At 65.6% G+C, this 10,501-nt stretch overlaps 1 protein-coding gene across 2 annotated transcripts in view; it reads right to left on the bottom strand.

Moving 5' to 3' along the window:
• DBN1 (drebrin 1) overlaps positions 1–9,375 on the bottom strand; it is an 11,222-nt gene extending 1,847 nt beyond the window's left edge. Inside the window, exons 1-12 of one of the 2 annotated variants that reach the window (XM_014876001.2) lie at positions 9,241–9,375; positions 5,010–5,065; positions 4,797–4,909; positions 4,540–4,614; positions 4,317–4,463; positions 4,086–4,163; positions 3,851–4,002; positions 3,634–3,697; positions 3,450–3,509; positions 3,180–3,294; positions 1,908–2,045; positions 731–862 (exon numbers count right to left, since the gene is read on the bottom strand). In XM_014876001.2, coding sequence (XP_014731487.1) covers positions 731–862; positions 1,908–2,045; positions 3,180–3,294; positions 3,450–3,509; positions 3,634–3,697; positions 3,851–4,002; positions 4,086–4,163; positions 4,317–4,463; positions 4,540–4,614; positions 4,797–4,909; positions 5,010–5,065; positions 9,241–9,326 — 1,216 coding nt within the window. In that variant the 5' untranslated portion in view covers positions 9,327–9,375. Of the gene's footprint in view, positions 1–730; positions 863–1,907; positions 2,046–3,179; positions 3,295–3,449; positions 3,510–3,633; positions 3,698–3,850; positions 4,003–4,085; positions 4,164–4,316; positions 4,464–4,539; positions 4,615–4,796; positions 4,910–5,009; positions 5,066–5,138; positions 5,453–9,240 lie in introns of those variants that run through there. The other variant, XM_088173523.1, reaches the window with a different exon arrangement.
• Between the last annotated feature and the right edge of the window lie 1,126 nt (positions 9,376–10,501).

Below are 10,501 nucleotides of genomic sequence, written 5' to 3' on the forward strand. Positions count from 1 at the left end.
TCTGGGATGCACCAGAGGATGCCAAGAGGTCAGTGGGGACGCAGCAGGGACACCTGGTGACAGCAGGCTGGGGTGTCCTGGGGATGCAGTGGGGCAGAGGGGATGCACAGAGGGATACAGCAGCCCTGGAAAGGATGTACAGCAGGACGGCGCAGACTGTGCAGCATCGCACTGGGGGACCCAACAGAGACAGCAGGGCTGCACCGGGGGATGCAGCAGGGAGGGTCGACATGTACAGAGCAGGGGGAATGCACTGGAGATGGGGGGGATGCATGGCGTGGGGTGCAGCAGAGACAGCAGGGATGCACTGGCATTAGAAAATGCACTGGAGGCAGCGGGGATGCACAATGACGGTGGGGCTGCACTGGGGGATGCAGCAGAGACGGCGGGGATGCAGCGGCAACGGAGCAGCAGGTACGGCGGGGATGCGCTGGGGGACACAGCAGAGATATGGGGATATGCCGAGGGATGCAGAGGGGACAGCATGGATGCACTGAGCCATGCAAGGGCAGCCAGGGGGCTACAGCAGAGCCGAGGGGGCTGCAGTGGGAATGCACTGTGGGACACAGCAGATCCAGATGGGATATGCTGAGGGATGCGGACGGGACAGCATGGATGCACTGAGCCATGCAAGCGTGGTTTGTAGGGCTGCAGCAGAGCCGAAGGGGCTGCAGTGGGGATGCACCCGGCAGCCCTGGGCAGGGAGAAGCAGCGCCAGCCCTGCGCCCACCTTTGGGCGTTGCCGGCGTCTGGTCAGCGGGCGCGCGGGTGCCCGGTTCGCCCAGCGGCGTGACGGCCGGGCTGGACTCGCAGGGGCTGCAGCCCGCTGCCGAGGCCTTGCGGAAGGCGTCCGACTGGCTGCCTGCAGACAAGGGAGATGGGGTGGCGTGGGGGGGATGCCCACATTGAGGGAGGGAACCAGCACCCCAGCATTGCTCCTGCCCCACACCAACCCAGCTGTGAGCTGCCAAGTGCACATCACTGTGTACCTGCCACCACGTCGTCCCCTCCGGGGTGGTGGGGTGGAGGCTTCCATGGGTGCAGCAATCACCACGTCCCTTCCAGGTGTCCCCGCCACCCCCATGAGTTTCAGCCCCCACATCTGGTGGGCAAGGGGACAGGCAGCCCCATACCTGCCTTGGTGCACACTGGCTCTGCCTGCATGTCACTCAGCTGTGCCTTGGCACAGCCTTTGTGGGCACAGCTCTGAGCCCTGTCAACTGTGTCTGTGGGGGCATAGCCCTACATGGCCCCTGGAACCATATGGCCCCTTCTGCCCCATTGGCACAGCCCCACACATTCCTGGGCATGGCATTTTCCACTCCACACTGTCTCGTGGACAGTCTTGCAGTCTTGTCCATGCAGCTGTCCCATTCCCTTCTGCCCCATTGGTATAGCCTCACATGATTCTGGGCACAGCCTTTTCCACACTGCCTAATGCTGCCCCATGGGCACAGACCTGTGTGATCCAGGGCACAGATGTCCCTTTCCCTTCTGCCCCATCAGCACATGATTCTGGCACAGCCTTTTCCACGCTGCCCAACCATGCCCCACAGGCACAGTCCTGCATAATCCAGGGCACAGTTGTCCTATCCACTGCCCCACGGGCAGTCTATTCCATCCCACTGCGGATCATCACCTCCCCAGGCACAGCTCTACCCCGTCCCCATCTGACCCATGGGCACAGTCTGTCCTATGTCCCCCCCAGGGGCACAGGGACCAGCATGGGGCCATCCCCAGCAGGTCCCTGCCTGAGTGCCCATCCCCCTCAGGGTGCCTGTCCCCCTCGGGGTGCCCGTGCTGCCTCCGCTGCTGGTCCGGTGTGCCGTGGGGCTGGGTGGGCTGTGGGGCAGCTGCCCATGGCTTGACCCCCGGAGCTGCGCACCCAGGAGCTCCCAGCTACCTACATGGGAAGAAAGAGGAGAGATTTGGAGTGCGGTGGCAGGAGATATAGGGGAAGGGGGTCCGTGGGGGGGAGGAGGAGGAGGAGGAAGAAGAAGGTGGCCCACTGTCAGCTGTCTTTATGAAAGGACAGTGCAGACGACCTGTGAGAGAAAGACAGACAGACGGACGGACGGAGAGAGAGAGAGATCAAAGAGATGGGTCAGTCAGTCCCTGCTCAGCGCAGTCATGGCGGGGCTGGAGCACCAGGGCACCGGGATGGGAGCACAGCAGGGTGGAAGGCAGCACCGTGGGAGAATGGCAGGACAAGAGGATGGAAAGGCAGCAGGACAGAAGGATGTGAGGCAGCACAGCCTGGCCAGGTGAGGAGAGGCCAGGATACGGCCGTGGGAACAACTATCTGCTCAGCCACAGCACAGCCCCACAGCGTGAATCCACGGCACAACCCACGGCATGGCCAGAACACAGAGCACACAGCACGACCCACGGCACAACCCCACAGCAGTGCCGCGAGGCACAGCACCACGGCACAACCCCACAGCACAGCCCATGGCATAGCCCATGGCACAACCCACGGCACACCACACAAGAATACACATCACAGTCTCCCTCCCAGTACAGCCCCACAGCACAGCCCCCCAGCACAGCACCATGACGCAGCCCCATGGCTGGAGGCACCCACCAGGACAGACAGTCCTTCTCTAGATTCACAGAGAGTTCCAACACCGTGGGGCAGCCCAGCTTCCCCATGGGGCACTCCTTGCTAGCTGGCAGCACGCTGAGTGCCCCACATCTGCCTCACTCTCTCCTGTCCCTTTTTAGCTGCCACCATGGGATGTATTCCCAAGCCATCCCTGGACCTCTAGTTGCCCCACGCACTGACCATGCTGCCGACTTGGCTGCAAGCACAGTGCTATGACAGGTGAGTGGACAACACCCAGCAGAGAGCAAGATGAACCCCATTCTGCTGAAGACAACCTGACATCCAGCCCCTGACAAGCTGCCCCAGCAGCAGGGGCCACATGAGGTGCAGTGGCAGTGGCAGTGATGGTGACAGTGATGGTGGCACAGCAGAGCAGGATGTCCCCTGCCATCCTCATACCCTTGGCACCCAGAATCACAGTGCCAGTGATGGCAGAGGGTACACCTCCTCCCCACATTGCATCCCTGGTCTTTCCATACCCCACTACAACCCGTTGAGCTGTGACACTGCACTCACCTGTGCCCTGGTCTCCTGGTGCCCACCCCTGTGCCCACAACCCCCCACAGCCCCTCACCTGTCCTGTGGCTGCCTGGTGAGACAGCATCACTGCTGCCCGATGCCACCCGCTCCTGCTGCTTGAAGAAGTCCCGGGGGTTGTCAGGCCGCTGAGCGATGATGGCAGCAGCCTCCTGTGGGGATGGGGGAGGCTGAGCCCCACCACCCTGGTGGCATGGGGCTGTGGGACCACCCTCTATGCATCCCACAGCTTCATTGCCATCTAGCTGTGGGCACTGCTGGATGGAGAGTGAGGACCAGCACTGGGCACGGCCATCACCACACTCACCTCCACCTCTGACTCCGATTTCCTAAACTGCTGCCTGTCGTCCTCCTCTTGCTGATCCCCCTGGGAAGAGACACAGCATCACCTCCCAGCCCCAGGCACCCAGCTGGGGAAAGCCTTTCCTTGGGGGTAATGCCAGTGGCAGCCCCAGCTCCGATTCTGGCCCCAGTCCTGCCATGGCACTTACAAAAATGGACTGCTCCTTCAGGCGCTGCCGGGCCTCCTCCGCCTCCAAGCTCTGCTGCTTCCTCCTGCAATGAGGAAACAGGAGAGGCACAGGGCATCAGCTCCTGCCAGTCTCTGCCCCAACCCCGCCCTGTGAGGGACACCCATGTGCCCACCCAACCACTCACAGCACATATGCAGCCATCCCATACCCACTTCCCACCCGACCCCAACCATGCCTGTGCTCCTCGATCTGCTCCTCACGCTCCCTGTAGCGCCGTTCCCGCTCCTCCTGCTCCAGCCGCTCCTGCTCCATCCGCTCCTGCTCGAACCGCAGCCGGGCATCCAGAGCCTTTTTCCGCTCTTCCTCCTTACGCAATTCCTCCTCTTTCTGGTGGGGGGGGATGAATGAGGAGGCTGCCCATCAGCTGACCCCTCTCCCTGGGGACTACCAGCTGTCCCTCCATATCCCACCTTGGCCTGTTCCCAGAACTGCTCCCGGTTGAGTCGCTTCATCTCCACGGTGGCATCGGTTTTCTGGTAAGTGGTGCCCTGGGACAGAGGAGAGGCAGGGGGGGTGGAGGGGCTGGGATCAGCGAGGGGGTAAGCAGCACATGGGATGAGAGGCTGCGGTGGACAGGAGCCCTGGGCTGTAGGGACACCCCAGTCCTGCCACCATCGCCAGCGCTGCCATGGGGACATTACCACGGGCTCGGCATTCTCGTCCTCGCGCAGCCGCAGGCGGTGCAGCACCGGGCTGGAGACACGGGCCAGCCCGTTGGAGAGCCGCTGCCCGATGGCCCCTGGGTCAATGTCCTCCACGCTGCTGGCATTGACGATGACATCGACACCCTGGGGGGTGCAAGCAGCCATCAGGGTTCAGGATCAGTGTCACGACAACATCTTCCCCCTCCCCAGTGTCACTCACCTGGAAGAACTCAGCAATCTTGGCTACGTGGCTGGCACAGGCGCATTTGCGGGCGTCCGGCACGTCCTCGCCCACCTGTGGCATCCAGGGAGGGACTGAGCTGAGAGGGGCAGTAGGGTGACCCCCACTCCGCTGACCATAGCAGGGCAGCAGGACTGTGGGGCACCCACAGCCCCTGGCCACTGCCAGCTCCCTCACACCCTGCCATATCCCTGTGCACACAGCACAGCCCCCCTCAGCATGGCCCCCAGACTCACCCAGTTGACGAGGACATATTTGGGGAGCACAGCCTGGGGGTCCTTGACGCTGCAGAAGCCATACATCACCTTCTGAATCTCAAAGTGGCCGGAAAGCTCCAGCAAACCTCCACCTGGCACAGCACCGTCAGCCCACGTGCATCCAGCACCAGGAACAGGTGACAGGGAAAACACCGGCACAGGCGAGCCGGCAGAGGGGACAGAGGACCTTACCTCCTGATGCTGCCAGCTTCAGGTCATCAGAGCCATCCTCGTATGTGTAGAGGGCCCTGGGGAGACACCATGAGTGAGCCAAAGCCAGGAGGAGTGTGGGGCAGCCCCTACCCTCCCCATCCTGCTTACACTGAGGTCAGGGCATGTCCTTGGGTCTGGCTGTTTGTCCCGAAACTAGCACAGAGCCACAATCCCTTGTCCATCAACAGCACCAAGAGCCAGACTGCCAGGCAAGGCAGACAGGAATAGGCAGGGCCTATTCCCCAATCCTTGGTGGCAGCTATGGGGAAGGGTCCCAAGTTTGGGGACAGAACAGTCACTTGGGCACAGGGACCCACTGACTGCTGTGCTGCAAGCCAACACAGTCTCACAGCAACTTTCTCGCCCATTCCTGTCCCCTCACGACCCTCCTGGCTACTGATCAAGTTTGGGGATGACCCTGTGCCCCAGTAAGGACCCAGGTCCACTCACGTGCCCGGCTGCGTGAGCCACCAGCCCAGCAGGCACCAGGCTGGGGGAGGACGCCGGAGCACCAGCAGCAGCAAATCAATGAGCCGCCAGAGTGTGATGGGGCCGTCATGGAGACTGTTCCTTGGAAACCATTCCCAGCTGATGGGAAACCCCCTGTCGCTCCCACCATGCCCTGGCCAGCCCCTCTGGGGGCTCCACGGGGACCCCCACCAGCCAGCACCTCCCCAGAGGCACAAAGCCAGCGATGGAGGGGGGACCACGCATGCCAAATTGGTCCAGGGCGGGTGGGCGAGGGGATGGATGTCGCTAGGCAACCAGCATCCTCCATCACCATGGCAACCCCCCCCATCCCAGCTGGGATGCAGCTCGCCCCGATGACGAGGTGATTAGTGGAGGGGAGCGGGGGAGGCAGGCAGGCAGTGGGGACCTGCGGGGCCTGGCAGGCACCCAAACCTGCCTGCCACCGTCACGCGCTGCACCCGGAAAGCCAGGGCCGCCCGTGCTGGATCCCCCACATCCCTGCACCGCCGCGGGTGGGCGGCCCTGCCCATCAGCATTCGGCTGGTGGTGCCCGCACGGCGCTTCTCAGAGCCCCAAAATCCCCGCTGTGCCGAGCAAAGCCGTCCTCACTCAAGCCTGCAGCTTCAATCCACAGCCTCGGGAACAGGAATTGAGGGTCCCTATGGGCAGAACCACCCCCAAAACAGGGCCGTGGCTGGAGCTAAAAAGCAGGGGGAAGGCAGGCAGGTGCCTAAGAGGGAGAGGGCCTCCCTCTGCCTTCAGCACCCGCCGCCCCCCAAGCCCCTGGCAGGGAGCCGCAGATAATTGCACCAACAAGATTGACTTTAATCCGCACATCCCGATCCCGCTAATCGGCCGCCCCAGCCGGCGCCAGCTTCCAGGCCTGGAACAGCTGCAAAGTGCCGTCTGAGATGGCTGTGACAGGGAAGGGTGGCAAATGCAGCCCCTGATCCCCCAGGAATGGGGGAGGATGGCAGCAGTTTGGGGGAGCCCAGGGCAGTGAGTTGGAAGCTGGCACGGTGGTATACAGCTGGCAGCAGACAGGAGAAAAGAAGTAGGGCAGAGCCACAGCATCACTTCCTGGGGAGCCCTGTGGGTGCTGGGGGCACCCACTGCCTGCTTTTCTTCCCCAGAACCCCGCCATGCTGAGTGGTATGTGAGCACAAGGCTGCTGCCTGCACTCGGAGGTGCTACCAGGGCAGATGGGGCTTGATGTGGACACAGCTCAGCAGCACAGCCTCAATCCACGCCAGGATGGAGGTTTCCATTCCTGAAGACAGGGAAGCCATGCTGGGGCCAGTAGCATCCCCAAGGGTGCCCCCAGGGACCCACAGCCCAACAGCATCACCACAACCCCCGGCAGTGGGGACCAGCTGTGTCACAGCGGGTGCTGTCAGCATCACGCGTTGCTTACCCCGCTTCCATGGGCTTTAAACCCTCCACCCAATCCATACAGCCCTTTCCCACCCCCGGGTTCCAGGTATGTGGGTCACCCGTGGGTGGAGATGCCCTGTGCAGCCCGGGGGGGCTCCCTGCAGCCGGGGGGCTTCACTGAAGATCCCTCATCACCCCAACCGAAGAGATCTCAGCCCCGCTGCCCTCGCATGGCCCCGCTGCTCACCGAAGTCGGCAGAGCAGCATCCCCAGGTGCCAGAACGGGGCTCCCGCGGCAGCCCACCCCCCATGCCATGGCCAGAGAAGGGTCACATCGCCCCAGCCTCCCACCCCAGCCCCGGCACATGTGTTTCCAATGTGGCTGGGAGCTCCAGGGAGTCGGCGTGCTCAGAAAGCAGCACCAAATTCCTTTCCGATCGAGTAATGGGCCCCAGCAGCCTTCGCGGGGCCGGGCAGGGGGAGGGGATGCTCGGACCCTCCAGGACCGGGCTGAAGCACGGGGAATCCCAGACTAAACAGAGGGATCCCGGCCTAGCAAGAGCGTGGCATTCCCCGGTACCGGCCCAGGGCCAGGCTCTGGCACATTGTCCTCCCAGGCAGCTCCGTGGCTCAACCAGGCTGGGTCCTCCTCCCCGTGGGGCTGTCCACATCACCTTGCCCGATGCAGCCCCACCAGCATCACCCCTCATCCCGTACCCCCCCCTCAGCGGGCCCTGCAGAGGGGATGCTGGTCCCACAGACAGGGACTCCGGTGACAATGGGATGGAGCGGCTGGGGAGGATGGAGCAGCTGGGGACGATGGAGCAAACTCAGCCCCACGGATGGGCATGGTAGGGGGTCACTGCCGGGTCGGGATCAGCGTTGGAGGTGCGTGGGGAGCCGCCACCGGCACTCGCCTTCCCGGGAACCGATTCTGCTGCTCTCAGCAGCTTTGGCAGGGACGGCTCCTTTGCAGCGGATGCCGGGAAGCGAGATGTACCCAGGGCTGACAGCTGCCGCCTGGCCGGCAATATACACGGCGCTTGCCCACAGCGCCCTTGGGCTGACAGCAGGACTGTGGGGCCCTCCGGAAGCCCCCGGGGGCTGGCGGGGACCCGGACCTGCCCAGGCCTACACAGCCCTGTCCTGAGAGCAGGGACCTGGTTAGAGACAGACGTCTGACCGCCTGGGTTGTGGGTGCAGCCCAGCTGGGAGGTGGGAGTCCCCGGATGGCTGGTGGGTGTATCCCGGAGGGGTGGTGGGTGCTCCTGGCTGGATGGTGGGCGCACATTATCCCCCCCACGTCCGCCCCCCACCAAAAGCATCATGCACAGCATGCACCCAGCAGCACCCCACACCATCCAGCGCTCCGGCTCTGCCCAGCGAGATGCGCCCCAGCGCGCCGGCAGCATTCCCACCCCGCACGCCAGAGGCACCCTGGAGGGCAGGGAGGGGATCGCGGGGCAGATGGCCCCAGGCAGCCTCCCGGCACCCGGCTGAGCTGGGAGATGCGAGTGGGCTGGCAGTGGGTGATGCTCCCTGCAGCGGGCCTGGATCCAGCCGGCCCCGACACCGGCTGCCCCGCACCGGGGTGCGGGCAGGGCGAGCAGCCGGGGGTCCCAGTGGAGAGAGCCACTCCCCTCCCCGACTCAGCAGCAATCCCAGCCCGGCGGGGCAATCCCGGGCCGACTCACCACGACCCCCCAGGGATGCCCAGGGATGTGGCAACCCAGGAGCTTGGGGGAATCTGAGGGTAGCGGGACCGGCGGGGGATGCTCGGTGCCCCCGCGGCCTCAGGCCTCGCTCTGGCGGGCAGCGGGACCGCCCGCTGCCGGGATACCGGTGGGGCCGGTCGGGAGCAGGACCGGTCGGGAGCGGGGCCAGTCTGGGGGCGCCCCGATCTCCTCCCCATCCCCCGTCCCCCGAGCGCCCCTGCCCGCGGCTCCTGCTCCAGACAATGGCGAGGAACCGGTGCCGGGCCCAGCACCGGGAAGCCCCACGGGGCCCTCCCCGCCGTGCGCGAATTGCCCCGCTTCCCGCTCTCGCTGCCCGGCTGGGGGTCGGACCGGGCCGTGCCGGGGACTCCCGGTGCCGGCGGGTCCCGGCGCTCGCACGTGCCGGCCCGGCGCAGACAAAGCGGGGACCGCGCCCCGGCCCGGTGCGGCGGGCAGGTGCGGGCATCGGGGGCGGCGAGCCGGGCACACCCCCCGCCGCCCCGCCCGCCTTTGTGTGCCGGGGCTCCCGGGGACGGCGGGGGGCGCAGCGCGGGGCGCGGCCGGTGTTACCGGGCGGCTCCGTGCACAAAGGGCGGCGGCGGCGGCGGCGGCGGGGACAAAGGGGCGGCGGCGGCGGCGGGCGCGCTCACCAGTCGGTGGGGCTGTCCTCGCCGATCACGTCCTGGTAGGAGGCGAGCAGCTCCAGGCGGTGCGCCGCGAAGCCGACGCCAGCCATGGCGGGGCCGGGATGCTGCCGGGGGACCGGAGGGACCGGCCGCCTGCCCGCCTCCGAGACACTGCCGCAGCGGCCGGGCGGAGGGGCGAGCGGCGGGGAGGCTCCGCCCGCCGCCGCGCCCGGTCCTAGCGCCGCGAACGGCGGCCCCCCTCCCCTCCCCTCCGCCCCCCCGCCCGGCCCCCGCCCCCGCCGCGCCCCCGGGGCGCCCCCAGGGCACCCCGCCGGTCGCGCCGCCCGGCCCGGAGCCGGGACCCCGGGGGTGCGGGCAGCATCGCCCCCGCCTCGGGCCGCCCCCGCACACAGCTCGCCCTCGGGATCCCGCAGCTTGGGCTCTGCTCTGCCCCCGCAACACCGCGCCCTGGGCCATCCCTCGCCCCAGGGACGCTGAACCCCGGCTCAGCTCCTCCTGGGATCCTGCGCGCCGGGTGATTTCGCATCCCGGGCTCTCCTCCGCCCTGAGGACCCCGCATCCTGTGCTGCCCCTCCTGGGAACTTGCATTCTGGAGACCTCTCGTACTGGGTGGTCCTCTCCATCCCCAGACTCTCCCCTGGCTCACGTCCTCTATTCACAGGGGACGTGGCACACAGGGCTTCCTGAGCTGCCCTACGCCGAGCCCCCGTGTCCAAGGTTTCCTCTCCAAGGACACTGCACCGTAGGCTTTACACTACACATCCAGCCATGCCCTCGCTGCTTGCACGAGGAATCAGTGGACACAGCCTTTTTGCGGGCCTCTGCTGCCCGTCTGCCCCTCCTTGCCCACCGCTCCCAAGCCCTGGGTCCTTTCCGAACCTTGCCAGGCTGTGTCCACAAGCACCTTTTCCAGGAGGTTTTGTCTCTGTGTGAACCCACAGTTGGTTTTGCACTGACCCGTGCAGGGATCTGCAGGGGCTCCCAGCCAGGTCCTAATGCTCCTGCCAGGACAGGCAGTGATTCCCTGTCCCCGGCACTGTCCCCAGCCTGGACCAGCACCGCTCTGGAGGGGTCTCTGTGCCAGACCAGCAATTAAGAGCGCACAGGACCTAACTCCTGCAGGTTGGGGATATTGCTGAAGTGACCTCTCCCAAGACAAGCCCTTCAGAGCAGCCCGTGGATGAACCCAGAGGTACATGGGACAGGGTGCCGAGAGCCCTGGCTGTGCCGCCCGCTCCCCCCACGCCCTCCTTGCACCAGCATT

The sequence above is a fragment of the Sturnus vulgaris genome, chromosome 15, assembly GCF_052056855.1.
Source record: "Sturnus vulgaris isolate bStuVul1 chromosome 15, bStuVul1.hap1, whole genome shotgun sequence".
Taxonomy (NCBI): Eukaryota; Metazoa; Chordata; class Aves; order Passeriformes; family Sturnidae; genus Sturnus; species Sturnus vulgaris.